The 12,991-nt window shown below is 37.7% G+C and overlaps 1 protein-coding gene across 1 annotated transcript in view; it reads left to right on the plus strand.

Annotated features, from left to right (window-relative positions):
• Positions 2,775 to 12,991, plus strand: part of LOC110394545 (sodium channel protein type 5 subunit alpha-like) — a 34,030-nt gene continuing 23,813 nt past the window's right edge. Inside the window, exons 1-7 of the mRNA XM_021388456.1 lie at positions 2,775 to 3,010; positions 5,409 to 5,711; positions 6,685 to 6,799; positions 8,722 to 8,830; positions 10,131 to 10,259; positions 11,037 to 11,128; positions 11,797 to 12,018. Of these exons, the coding sequence (XP_021244131.1) occupies positions 5,457 to 5,711; positions 6,685 to 6,799; positions 8,722 to 8,830; positions 10,131 to 10,259; positions 11,037 to 11,128; positions 11,797 to 12,018 (922 nt within the window). The 5' untranslated portion in view covers positions 2,775 to 3,010; positions 5,409 to 5,456. The remainder of the gene's footprint in view (positions 3,011 to 5,408; positions 5,712 to 6,684; positions 6,800 to 8,721; positions 8,831 to 10,130; positions 10,260 to 11,036; positions 11,129 to 11,796; positions 12,019 to 12,991) is intronic.

Raw genomic sequence — 12,991 nt, forward strand, 5'->3', positions numbered from 1 at the left:
TTTACAAGTACACAGTCTGCTGGCAACTAATGATGTTTGCTCAGTCCTGTCAATGACTGTAGAATCACTGATGTTTGGAAGTTTAGCATTTACCCACTGGCTGAAGTGGAAGAGCAGGCCTAGAAGATGGGGAAGCAGAATTTATCTCATCTCACACAAGATATCTCAGGTAGTCAGTAGCTGTCAGTCAGCACTGCTGCCTTGTGATTCAATCACCTGAAATAAAGGCATCTCAGCAGGCAGTTGGAGAGCTGGTGGAGGTGTTTCAGTCTGGTTCTGAGGTGTCTGCAGAGAGGTGAGACAAATCTCACCCAAAGGGGCATTCAGGGTGGATGCTAACAGCCTTTATTGGGTCTTTCTAAATTATTTTGTGCAGCTCTACACTGTTTTCTACCTTCATTCACCAGCACTGGGAACTGGGAACAAGGAAATTCCACAGTGAAAGGGCGGGGTTTATCTCACTTTGAGTTTTATAGGCAACAGCAAAAATCAGGAGAGTTTTCAGCCTAAATTTGGCCTAAACTTTATGTTTATTTATGATTAGCTCTTCTGTGCCCTCAGCTTCGGTGATTACTAGGAAAGTATAGAGTAGCTAGTTCAGCTGTTGCCATCTCCTTTCGGTCAGATGTCACACTGAGACTCTCAGCAGGCTGGAGTTCTTAGCCAGCATGTCTACAGAGGGTAAACAAATATTGGGATTTAACCTGGTCCGGGTAAAGTGTGATAATGTAAAGGTGTGAAACTAACAAGGGTATATGCTATCATTTCTCTTGGCGACCTCAGTAGAGCTACTTGGATGGTATTATTCAAACACAGGGTGTTTCCAGTGGGCTGTTACAAATAACTAGGCAGAACGTGATAACGTTGATATAGCATTTGGTTTTCAAATATAGATATGTGGGTTTTTTGTTGTTGTTTATTTTCATTTACCTTTCAAATCAATGCAGTATTTCAAATATTTTTGTTGTTTCATTATTATTATAGAGGTTCATGGAGGGAGGGCAAGAGACAAGGAGCATAAATTGAGACAAAAAGGGGCTTAAATAGATTAAGACAGCCAAGAATGGAAACAAGTTGCTCAGAGAGCTTGTGCAGTCTCCGTCCTTGGAGATTTCCTTGGATAAAGCCCTTCCCTCATGAGTGACCCATCTTTGAGCATCAGGTTAGACTGGAGACCTCCCAAGGTGTTTCCAACCTGAATTATTCTGTGATTTAAAAGTTATATGCCGATAAATAAAAGCTATTGTCATACATGTATAAAAGATCACTAAAACAACTCCAGTTTGGTGTGATTAAATTGTCCTCCTTATAAAATATAGAAAAGTTTTTTGAGGATAATATGGAACTGTTCTACAGAAACTTTGAACTGCTGTGAATGAAATATGTCCTTATTCAGTTCTAGAAAGTTTTATCTTATATACTGAAAATTCAGACCTAGAAAGATGCAGCACAGGCCAAGGCTACCATGGTAACTTCAGGAGGTGCAGCTGGCATGTCTTTCCAAGGTCCATATTGATGTTCTTGGCTCCTCATATAATTCTTGGGAGTACAATTAGCTGGTTCGATTTAGAATCCCTAACTGTTCCCCCCCACTTTGGAAGTTATTACCACTGGATAAGATGCAGAAGAGGAGGAAAGCAGCAATACCAAAGGCAATGATAACATTCTAGTTGCTCCAAGAGAACAAGTCTTTTCACATGTAGTCTTCAAACAACTCCAGCTTCTTAAGAGAAACTTCCTGTGAATGTTAGGAAGGCATTTTTAAGTAAAAAGGACAGTTTTAACAAATAAGAGCTGGAGTCATCCAAGCTGAAGTAAGAAGTGCGTAATATTTAATTCTGGATGTTGTGATTGTGTTAATTACCCTGGTCAAAAAGATCACAGCAATTGTCAATATGTTTTCACATCTTTCTGCAACACCTCATGAATCCAGGAAATCTAATAATTGGAAGCAACACTTATTTATTAACTGGGGATTGATTTGGAGTGATTGTAATTGCAGGAAAAGTAGAGAAAATTTCTCTGACAATAATCTTGTTTCCTTGTCTGTCAAAATGAATATTTCTAAATTAGAAAAGACGCCAGGAAGAAAGGAATTTTAGTTCAGGAAGCTATCTAGCTGCGCATTCATGATCTGAAAAAACGTTTCATAGGAAGTTCATTTGAGATCTAAAAGGACAAATCATCAACACTTTCTTTGTTTTTTTCTTCAGCTATGTGAAATTCATTCAGGGTGCTCTGATATTCAGTCTGTTGAAGGATAAGAACACTTTATTTTAAAGAGACCTTAAGCTTCACACTGCTTAGATGATATAGGTCTTGAGAAAAGACCAAAACAGTGCTTTATTGCTTCATGAGCAAAAATAGATTTACAATAAAACCTTTTACTTTGGTCAATTTGATAAATCAAGCTTTATTCATACATAAAAAAATAAAGTCAGCTGTACATTGAAAGCTATACTCTCTGAGACAATGAGCAACAGAAATTATTAACGTAGCTTGAATGAACCTGGAACACATTTTTTAAGACTACTCCGTGTTTAATATTCATTAGATTTTATTCAGAAATAGGCTGAGTAGCTGAGAATTGCCTGTGAACAAAAAGTTTAATTCAGTCTTCTCCACAGCTTGTGGCTGCTATCAGGGGAAGTTTTACTGCTGATGTGTGAAACAGCAAGGGAAAGCCTCCATTTCCTTTCCTTAATGGTTGGTCACCTGTGGAGCAATTTGTAAAAGCACCTGCACCAGGAGAGATTCCCTTGCCTGATTTCCAGCTCTGGCTGAGGCTCTACAGACTCTACCTGTCCCTGTGCCTTCTCCAGCCCCCATCCCTGCAGCACTTTGAGTGCCAGGATTTTGCTGTGCCTTGGAGTAGCCCTGAGGGGAGAACAGTGTGAAAATCAAAGGTCATTTTCAGGGATCTGAAAGACAATTTAATGGGAGAAAAGACAGAAAACTTAAGAAATCTGCAACAAGACCAGAATTTTAATGGTGACCTTTTTGCAGTCAGGTAGGCTTTTATGAAAGTACTGCGTGGAGGGATGGGTATGTGTGGATTATTTGGCACAAAGCAGACTAAAGCAATTATTGTATTCCCTCCGTGCATTGCACAGAAATTGTGTCATTTCATGCATCATTCACAGCTCTCATTACTGACACCACCAGCGTCTAAATTACTGCAAGTATCAACAAAACAAATACCACTTTGGCTAGTTGAAGTCTTGAAAGTTTGAGAGTGAATGGTATAGTTTTCATTTTTGCTGAACTATTACACACAGTTTCTAGATACTTGTCTTGATATTGAAAAGCCTAAAATAATGAGGATTTTTTCCTGAGTGTCCTTTTTCTTTTCCAGAAATGTTCTTATTTCTGTACTAGAAGAAGTGGTTAATTTTTGTATTTATTGTTTTGTATGCTTATTTAAATTAGAGGGATGGGAAGCCTGGAAAAACTAAGAGCATTCACAGTGGTGAGTTTGTCACTGTCCTCCAGCTGTTTTTGCAGCACTGGTACCCTGCAGTTGTGAGGACAACTGAAATCACGTTGTATCTGCTGAGAACTGAAATCGTGTTGTGTGTGTGGTTGGGGAGATGCAAGGAGTTTGCACACAGGTGGCAAAATTATGTATTAGCAGTAAAACAAAGCCTCTTGATTCAGGCTTGGTGTTTTCCTGGGATGTTCCATACAGTGCATAGAAAGGAAGAGTACAAGAGCAGGTTGTAATCTAAACTTTAAAAGGTGAGTTCAGGCTGCTACTTATGAAGTCAGTATTGAAGGCCATGTTGAAGTGAAGATGGATGGAAAGACTTGGCCATAATCCCAGGGGTCATAATCAAAAAAAAAAAAAAAATCCTTGAAGAAATATCCCTGCAGAGCTTTTAGCATGAGGTCTGGATCCTCCTACAGTCTGTATCATTTTCAATTTTTTTCACTGTCAATTTATGTGGACTTCCTGGGCTTTTGTTGACGCAATTTGCAGTGTCCTCAAGCTCTCAGTTGATCCCAAAGAAAATCAAACCACCCTGAAGTTTCCTTTATTTCTTAATGGATGGATTTCTTCATCATATATATTCATTGACAACCCTCCCTGCTGTAAGGGGATTGGAATTTGATGGTCCTTGGGGTCCCTACCAACCCAAGTTATTCTATGATTCTGTGATTTTATCTGCATGAACTTTACTTTTTCTCAATCAACTTGATTCATGAAGGAAACATAAGACAACTAGATTAGATACAGATGTCTGTGTAGTAGAGACTAAACTAAGGTAAAATTAGCCACAGGTGTGAAATCCAAAGGTGTTTACTATACTGCCAAGTTATAGACTCCAGGAATATTTAGTTGAATGGATTTTATCTAGTATCTGATGAAAATTCTCCATGAAACCATCTGAAATGTTTATCTGGTATCATCTAGTTGCTGTTGTTCTGACAATTGGGTAGAAAATATCAAGCTTTTCTTAAAATTTGTCGGATAAATTATTTCCATCCATGTCAGTCAGTGAGTCACAAGTTAAATCAGATCTCATTCATCCTCCAGTGGTAATCCTGAAGCCCAAGAAGTGATCAAAGCCTCTGCATGAACCAGAAAAATTTGCTGAGTGACCTAAATGAATGTGAACGAGCACTGCTCCTGAGAGTATGCCTCATAAAACAACCAGTAGGTCCTTTGTGAAAATCAGTGCAGGAAGCTAAAAGAGATCTACACGTATCCCTTCAGTTCTAGGGAAAAGCAAAACAGAAAGTGATCTTCAGAAGGAGTGGAAAAAGTAGTAGCTTAGAAGGGATTGGCTGGGGCATCCTTCTGTAGCCACAAAGAGACGTTTCTCTTGATATCGTCACACAGCATCCAGCACCGAATGGGTTTATGCAATGAAAGATTTTTCAGAGAGAGCTGAGGGTACATTGCCATCTCTATCGATGCTTCACCCAGCAGGCCTTTCTTCCAATGCCTGGACACTGCTTGTCCCTGTGCTGATGTCCACGGCACCACAAGAATGGGTTATCTGTCTGAGCATTTATGCTGGCACTAGATATTTTCAACGTTTCTAGTGCAGAAGTAGCTTCAGTGTATTTAATGATGTTGCGTTCAGTGATTTTTACTATCCTATTTCTAAATACTAAATTAAGCCAGCACCTTATGTTTGTCCAAACCATAGTTCAGGAGTGATTATGCTAATAGGTATAAATACCTTCTTAAAGTTTTAGAGGTCTTCCCCACCCTATTAGATACAGAATTTAAAATAAATACTGAGCAGACATCTCGTTGAAAAACATCTTCATCATCTATATCTTTTCTTTTTATAACGTGATGGCTAAGAAATGTATGAGTTTGGCATGCGTGGACAAAGAGCTCTTTAACTCTCATTACTGACCTGTTCTCGAGGTACCAATTTTGATTTCTCTTTCAGTTATTTTCTATTTGGATAGAATCACTGACAGGAAGAGGAGAATGAAAAATGGCTGATTTCCTGCTACTTGGTACCAACAACTTCCGTAAGTTCACTCCGGAATCCTTGGCTGCTATTGAAAAGAGAATTGCTGCCAAGAAGGATCATCAAAAAAGTACCGAAGACCAGAAACCTACAGAGAAACCGCGTCCTCAGCTTGACCTAAAAGCTTTCCAGAAACTACCTGCTCTCTATGGAAATCCTCCTCCAGAGCTCATTGGGGAACCACTGGAAGACCTTGACCCATACTACAAAGATCGCAAGGTTAGAGCCAACCAAGCTGTTTAGATCTTAATTTGTTTTGTTATGTGGCTACAAAGTGTTTGTGTGAATAGTCTTTTAAGCAGTCTTGTTTATGCTCCTTTGGAAAAACTGTCATTGCTTTCTATGTCATAATAACGTGGGAAGTTGGCACAGCTGAACGACATGCTGTAATCTTCAGGAAAAAACAATTTTGAATTACAGGAATTAAATATTATGTTCTACATTAGCATTTAAATCAGAATGGAAACATCAAAAATGAAATGGATAAAGGAAGAAAATGAGGTTTTGACTCAGATTTACCAGAAATAATTTCAGAAATTTTCTTTATTTTCGGGGTTTAAAACTCTCTTCCTCTCTGTCCCAATGGTTGTGCTCTGCTTACGTGTACAGTAAATGATCATCCAAGTATAAAAATTGTTATAAAACATTTGCTGGTGAATCCTTAAAACCTACTTACTCAAGCTCTGTATTCTAGTCATGAACAATTGAAGAAAATAAATTTTAATAAAGAGCAGAGAAAAGGGAAATAATCAATTGGAAATGAAGCTTATTGCTTGAGAAACTGAGAAATATTTTGAGTTAATTTCTATAGTCTTAGAGCTAGAGGATACTATCCATATTAACAAATAACGCTTCAGTCTCACTCTTCCTTTCACCTTTGTACAGCTTGATTCAGAGGTCCAATTTACCTAAAGAGAATAGTCATAAGCAAAATTTATTTTGTGTTCTTCATAAGGATCAAGGTTTAGAAAAGGAGGTTCATGCTGAGATTTTTTTCCATTTTAATTCTTAATGGATATTAACTCATTCATCAATTTATGATAAAAGGATTGCAAAATATTATGGTCTTCTCATTTAAACAAGCAAACTGAAGTTATCATCAAATTCTTTCATAGAACAGGATGTAGTAACAAAATATATTCTCTTCAGCTTCCTGAAAGTTGTACTTTGTTTCTTTATTTTTATTTTTAAGATCTTCATAGTGATAAACAAACAGAAAACAATCTTCAGGTTTACTGCTACACGTGCCTTATGGATCCTCAGTCCTTTCCATCCAATCCGAAGAGCAGCAATTAAAATTTCAATACATTCATATCCTTTTTTTTGGCTTTATTCACTCTCTTTTGTTACAAAGATCCATGTTATCCTGTCCTATTATATTTTAGAGCATTGAATGGCTCTAGATTTTTCCTCATCCAAACAACTTCTAATTATGGTTTACCTTTGGTATTACCAATGCCTTCACGTTCTTGTTCTGTTTAGTAATAAATAGTTTTATGAATACTCAGGGTTTTGAAGCCTGACCTTCTACTTTATTTTGTATTGTAAGCACGATCTCTGATGTTGATTACCTGATATCTCGTAAAAAAGTATCTCATGCTGAGGCCTTTCTCAGTGAGAAAACTAATAAGGACTCTATTGTTTATCTCATGTTCTGTTTACCCGTACTATAAGAATTAGACTCATCTCCCGTGTCAAAGCAAATCACTGGCTAATTCTAAGAATAAAACACAGACGTAAGCACACATATGAAAACACAGAGAACAAGAAAGCATACTGTATTTTTTCTGGAAACCAGATTAAAATATATATCTTTGGTATATGGAAGTAAAATTTGTCAGGAATACTGGTGTAGTGAAAGGATGCCTTTGGAATAACAAGGTAATGTACATCCCAAAGCATAAAGTTAGGGAATGGGACTCATCAGTGTATTTTTCCGATTTGGCACTTGAAAATGAGAGCAGAGCAAAAATGCTGTCACTCAGGAATGAATCAGAGCCAGAGCAGTCTGTGGTGTTACTGCATGGAGGTTAGGTTCTCAGCCATCTCCTCACCATGCAGCGTTGAAACAGATCCAAAGTTCTGGTCATAGGAAAGTACAGGTATCCCTGGAGGAGTGATGGTTCTCATCTGAGGGCTTCCTTGGGTAACAAGTAGGCTGTTACTGGCGTTTCAGCACTTGTGGTCCATCTCCCAAGTTTGTGCCAATTTTTATCTGTGCCACAGTTAAAGCCAAGACATTTCTGGGGAGGACTGAGAGAACTGGTGATGGAAAGGGTAGATGTTTTTCCCATGCTCATCTACATCCTGGGTTGCCAGAAGTGTGGTATGGCACTAAGCATGAGGTTCAACTCCGGAGACAGGCACTTCATCTTAAGTACCAACACTTGAGCTAGATGCCCATGTTCCACTTCATAACTTATAGTCTGTGGGTCCCAGAGAATAGGTGGGCAATACCAAGTGCTGGTATCTAATGTCCTTTGAGACATCCACAAGTATCATGGCAGACTTTGCCCTGTCCCTACGAAAGAATAGAGGTCTCACAGTTTAGAGGGGAGTGACTCCGGTTGTTATTTAATTTTTATGAACTATTCATTTCATTTAAAAATAAATATACTTCCATTGAAGTTCTATGAGAACTACTTTATTGTCACCAGTGCTTACGTTGCAGTGCTAATCAGGAACTTCAGTTTGTTACCTGCAAAGCTTTGCTCTCAGCACTGTCAAGTTCCCATATGAGTTGAAGATAAAACTCCACGAATTACATAAGTTGTGAAGAAGAGGTAGAAAGAGAGCAGCAAAATATGTTTTAGGCACATGAACTTGCACCAACCATCCTTGTGCAAGGAGAACTGATAGGTGGTATCAACTGGGTTTAGTTCTGAGTTATATCCTGGTTTTTGCTGAGACCTTGAACGAGTCAGACACTCTCTATTTAACAATTCTTTGCTGTGAAACGAAGTAAAAAGGCATCCTTCCTCGCACTCTGTCTCAGTGATTAGTGGTCATTTTACCAAGTCTGAAGTGTCTAGTGCCTGTATGGCAATCAAGACAGCATAAACAATGATGGCAGTGTGTTGTCATCTAATGTGACTCAGCATCAGTAACATATGTGCTGGCAGTCCTTACATGTGCTTTAAAAAATATTAAAAATATTATTTTCGTAAACTGGGGGATATGTAACTATGCTTCTAATTTGATGTTGTATTTTTTGCCTTCACTCCATGACTTACATTATTCACTTGGTTTATAATATGCACAATTATAACTAATTGCGTGTTCATGGCTCAAAATGAGTCCTCTAGGAGTTCATCTCCATCATGGAACAAGTATGTCGAGTAAGTATCTGTGGGTATGTATGTATTTCAGTTCTGTAGCCCTAATTAACTATTTAACCTACTCTCTGCCTTTTGTACAAGGTAGTTTTGAGGGGTTTGGAAAACTATTGCTTGTGTTAGGAGTTTGTAAGGTTTTGCTCTGAGGCAGTATTTTTGTCTCTAGACTCAGTAACCACAATAATTATGGGTTACAGGAGTGTGTTACTGTAGATTATATTCTATAGAAGTTCTGTTAAACTAGCATCATGTCTGTCCTACCACTTCAGTTCATTATCCCACTTCCTGAAGTTATTTGGCAGTTATTTGCTTTTTATAAAAATATTAGCAATAATAAAGGTATCTTCATAATTAAAAATATCTTCATAAAAATGTTAGAATATGAACTCTGTGAGTGCTAACACAACATAAAGGAAAAGATTCCAAATTAATTAGTTTACAAACAGTTGTAAAATTGTTTCTGTCTCATGATTTATGATGCTGAAACAGCTGGGAGTGGAAAATTCTTAGGCAAGTAGGAACAAGAATCTGCATGGTATTAATATACATATCTTCAGAGGACACTTCCCTGCCTGTGAGAGCACTAAAGTTGAGATAAGAGTTATGTTTGCTGTTGGCATCAAAACTACTGTTCAAATGCATTTCAATAATAATTTCAGATTAATTCTTTCCAAATGAAGAGGGAAGTACTGCATACATATAATTTCCCAGAGCATTTACTGGGTACCAGATGAATGCCTTTTGAACTCCTTAGGGAGATCGCTACCTTGTTGAAATGATAAGTGCACTCAGTAAGTCCAGAAGAGCTTTTACTGATAATTTTCCATTAATAAGACTAATTGCCGTCTTAAATTGAAAATCCTCTACCTTTGCATTTCTCTAAGCATTTTAAACATTCTGTATAGAAATGGATGCAGTGCACCCCAAGTAAATAATAAGCCTAATATCATACATTCACTTGGCTACTTGAAGCCAGAATGAGACATGAGTTTTGATCCTTATTTTAGCAAGTAGCTGGAAGTTCTGTGTTTCTCAGATTTGGGGACTCACATGGAAGAGTTTGAAAGAAATAACTGGATGCAAAAAAAAACCATGTCACGGGCAGGTGTGTTAGTAGCCATGGCTGGATGATTGTCAACTACTGTCTCAAACTACATATAAAGAGCTTGAAATCAATAGGAGTTTTTCCATCACTTCTCCACAGCATTTGCTTGGATCACTGGCCTAGACAGTAAATCGTCTGACTGTGTCTCTTTTCCTCTTGCATTAATTACTAATGTTGCTGTTTCCCTTTGGCTCTTAGACTTACTTTCACTGGCATTTACACGTTTGAATCATTGATAAAAATATTGGCCAGAGGCTTCTGTCTAAATGAATTCACTTTCCTTCGAGATCCCTGGAACTGGTTGGATTTCAGCGTGATCATTATGGCGTAAGTGGGAACAAATAGAATATGGACTACCTGTGCTTCTGCTCTGTATTTAAAGATTTTGTTGCTGTGGTATCAAAGGCAGTCTGCAGTACAATAAATAAATGATTTAAAAAAAAAAAGGGTACATCTGAAATCACCCCGTACAGATGACCATCTAGAGTCAATAACCATTTACTCTCCCCTTGTTTTACCACTCTGTTCAACTACAATGTATTCATCTGGTTAATCTCTTCAATCCCATCTCATACCACTCTGCAGCCCTTTTACACAAATGAATGCATTTCAGTGTAATAGCTGGGCTGTCCAACATGAGTTCCTATTGTGAATGGAAGTGTACATTTGAAAACAGAGCACTGCGTCAAGACAGCAACACAGTGGATTACATTTGAGATCTTTCAAAATTCACAGTCCAAACTTCAGTTTGCAATAACTAGAAAGTTTCCATACTGATTGCAAGCAGCTATGGAAGGGAGATAGATTTAAACTGGATCAGCCTGAAATGAATAATTTTGAGTGATATCTTTCTTCATGTTTTAAGTGTGTAATATTTTAAGATGTTGACAAAAAAAATCAGCTTTACACAAATCACGAGTAATAATTACCTTATAAGTAAACTCTAATAATTCAGAAAAGGCTTTCTATTGTATGAATCTCAGAAAAACACTCAGTATGTCGTTTATTAACATTCAAAATACACTCAGGATGATTAAAAGTTAAAAATGAACACTGTAAAATAAGTGTTCTGATTATTCTATTCAAAGTGTCCTGACTTTACAGGTATGTGGGAGCATTCAGCAATCTGGGGAGTGTGTCGGTCCTTCGGACATTCAGGGTTCTGAGAGCACTAAAAACCATTTCAGTAGTCCCAGGTAAGAAATCCTATTTGCTGAATGTTTTCTGTGATTTATAACTGATTCTGTACTCCAAACAAAATATTGGATTTTCCTCCCTTCCCCTTCCCATGAGGGAACATAAACAGCCTCGTGTTTAATTTACTTTTATTATATTGTACTGATTTTGATAACATGCTATTATGTTGGTTTTACGGTGTTCTTCTGGCTAGTCTGTGTGGGATGGTTCAACAGAAACACCTCTGGTGACAGAACAGGCTTTATTATTAATCATTTTACAGCATCCTTTGGACAACACTTTTTTTTTTTGTTACTTTTCCCCTACTTTACTCTTAGTTATAAAGTTAGTGCGTGTTTTCGCAAGACTAAATACAAGCTCAGAACCAGTGTGTTGCTCCTGTGTTGTCCTCCTGGCCTTTTTGATCACATTCATTAATGCATGCAGATTGACCATGGATTTTCAGTGTTTGGACTATGCATGTTACTCTTTCTGTATATATATATATTACAAAAAAAAAAAAACAAACTAGACTATCCCTCATCTCTCGTCCTTGCCTAGATAACTTACAGGGAATAATGAAACATCCAGAAGTTGTAGGGTCAGTCAAATGAAAAGAAAAATTGTTCTTATATTAATTACTCTCAGTTTTTCATCCCATTTTTCCCATTGTATATTGTCTCTCTAGGACTCAAGGTCATTGTAGGTGCACTTATCCAGTCTGTTAAGAAACTTGCCAATGTGATGATCCTGACTGTTTTCTGCCTGAGTGTCTTTGCCCTCATAGGCCTCCAACTTTTCAAGGGCAACCTGAGATACAAGTGTATGAGGAATTATACAGATTCCAGTATCAGAGACTTTTTACTTAATAAAACATGGGAATCCTTTGCAATGTTTGCTAATTATACAGGTAATTGTTCTTAATTCTTGCTTTATGTGTCACTGTAAAGACCTGTGTGTGCATGTGTAACCACTGTTGTACATGAGATTGAATATCTGGATGAGCAACTGCCTGATAATGCCCATCACATTGCTAGAGCATCTTGCAGCCATCCAGGAATGCTCCTCTTCCCTTCATTATAATAAATAACACTCCTAATTTTTCAAGCTATCTTTCCCAGAATCACATGACAACTGAAACACGAGATAGTTCTCTAACGCAATTCCTCAAAGTTCAGCTTTCCCTATGTGTTGAAGAGTTCTAGCATCTTCATTCAGCTGCTCAGTTATGTTGTCTTCAGCTTGGAACAGATGAATTTCTTTAAAAGTGAAAATTAATTTCTTCTTCATAGCATATGTACTGTATATCAGGAATGTATTTTATCTATAGGATATAAAAATAATATACATATTTCATATGTGCATTAGGTAGGGCTCAAGAAATTCAAAATCTGTGTTGCTTCTCAAATTTTGTCTTGTTCCTGCCCTATCCCTTCCATCTTGCATGCAGGGTCGTTTGCAACGGTAAAAAATCAGGAGGTGCCAGACAGGCTTAACGGAAGCTTTCCTGCAGGACTTATGACTTGCCACGTTGTAAGGCCAGTTTTCAGTTAGATGACTTTTTGGTGAATTTTCCACAGGCTGTTTTGGTCCTGTCCTAGTGTGAAGTTTCTTCCCCCAGCATGGACACTACATATCACTATAATCTTCAGAAGCTCAGTCAGTGAATCTTCTTGTAAACTACTTTGTCAGTTGGCAGGAGCAGAGACAAAATTTGGGTGGAAAGTAGCCTGTACAGTGCATTTATGTGGTACAGTAGAACAGATATTAAGGATTCCTGTGCTGGCTCTGAGTCACACTGACATATCTGAAGAGTCCAGCTGAGATGTGAGAAGCATCAGGAAGAGGTGGGATGTACCTTATATCTGGGATGATAAAGTCAC

Source organism: Numida meleagris, chromosome 2 (assembly GCF_002078875.1).
Source record: "Numida meleagris isolate 19003 breed g44 Domestic line chromosome 2, NumMel1.0, whole genome shotgun sequence".
NCBI classification, from domain to species: Eukaryota; Metazoa; Chordata; class Aves; order Galliformes; family Numididae; genus Numida; species Numida meleagris.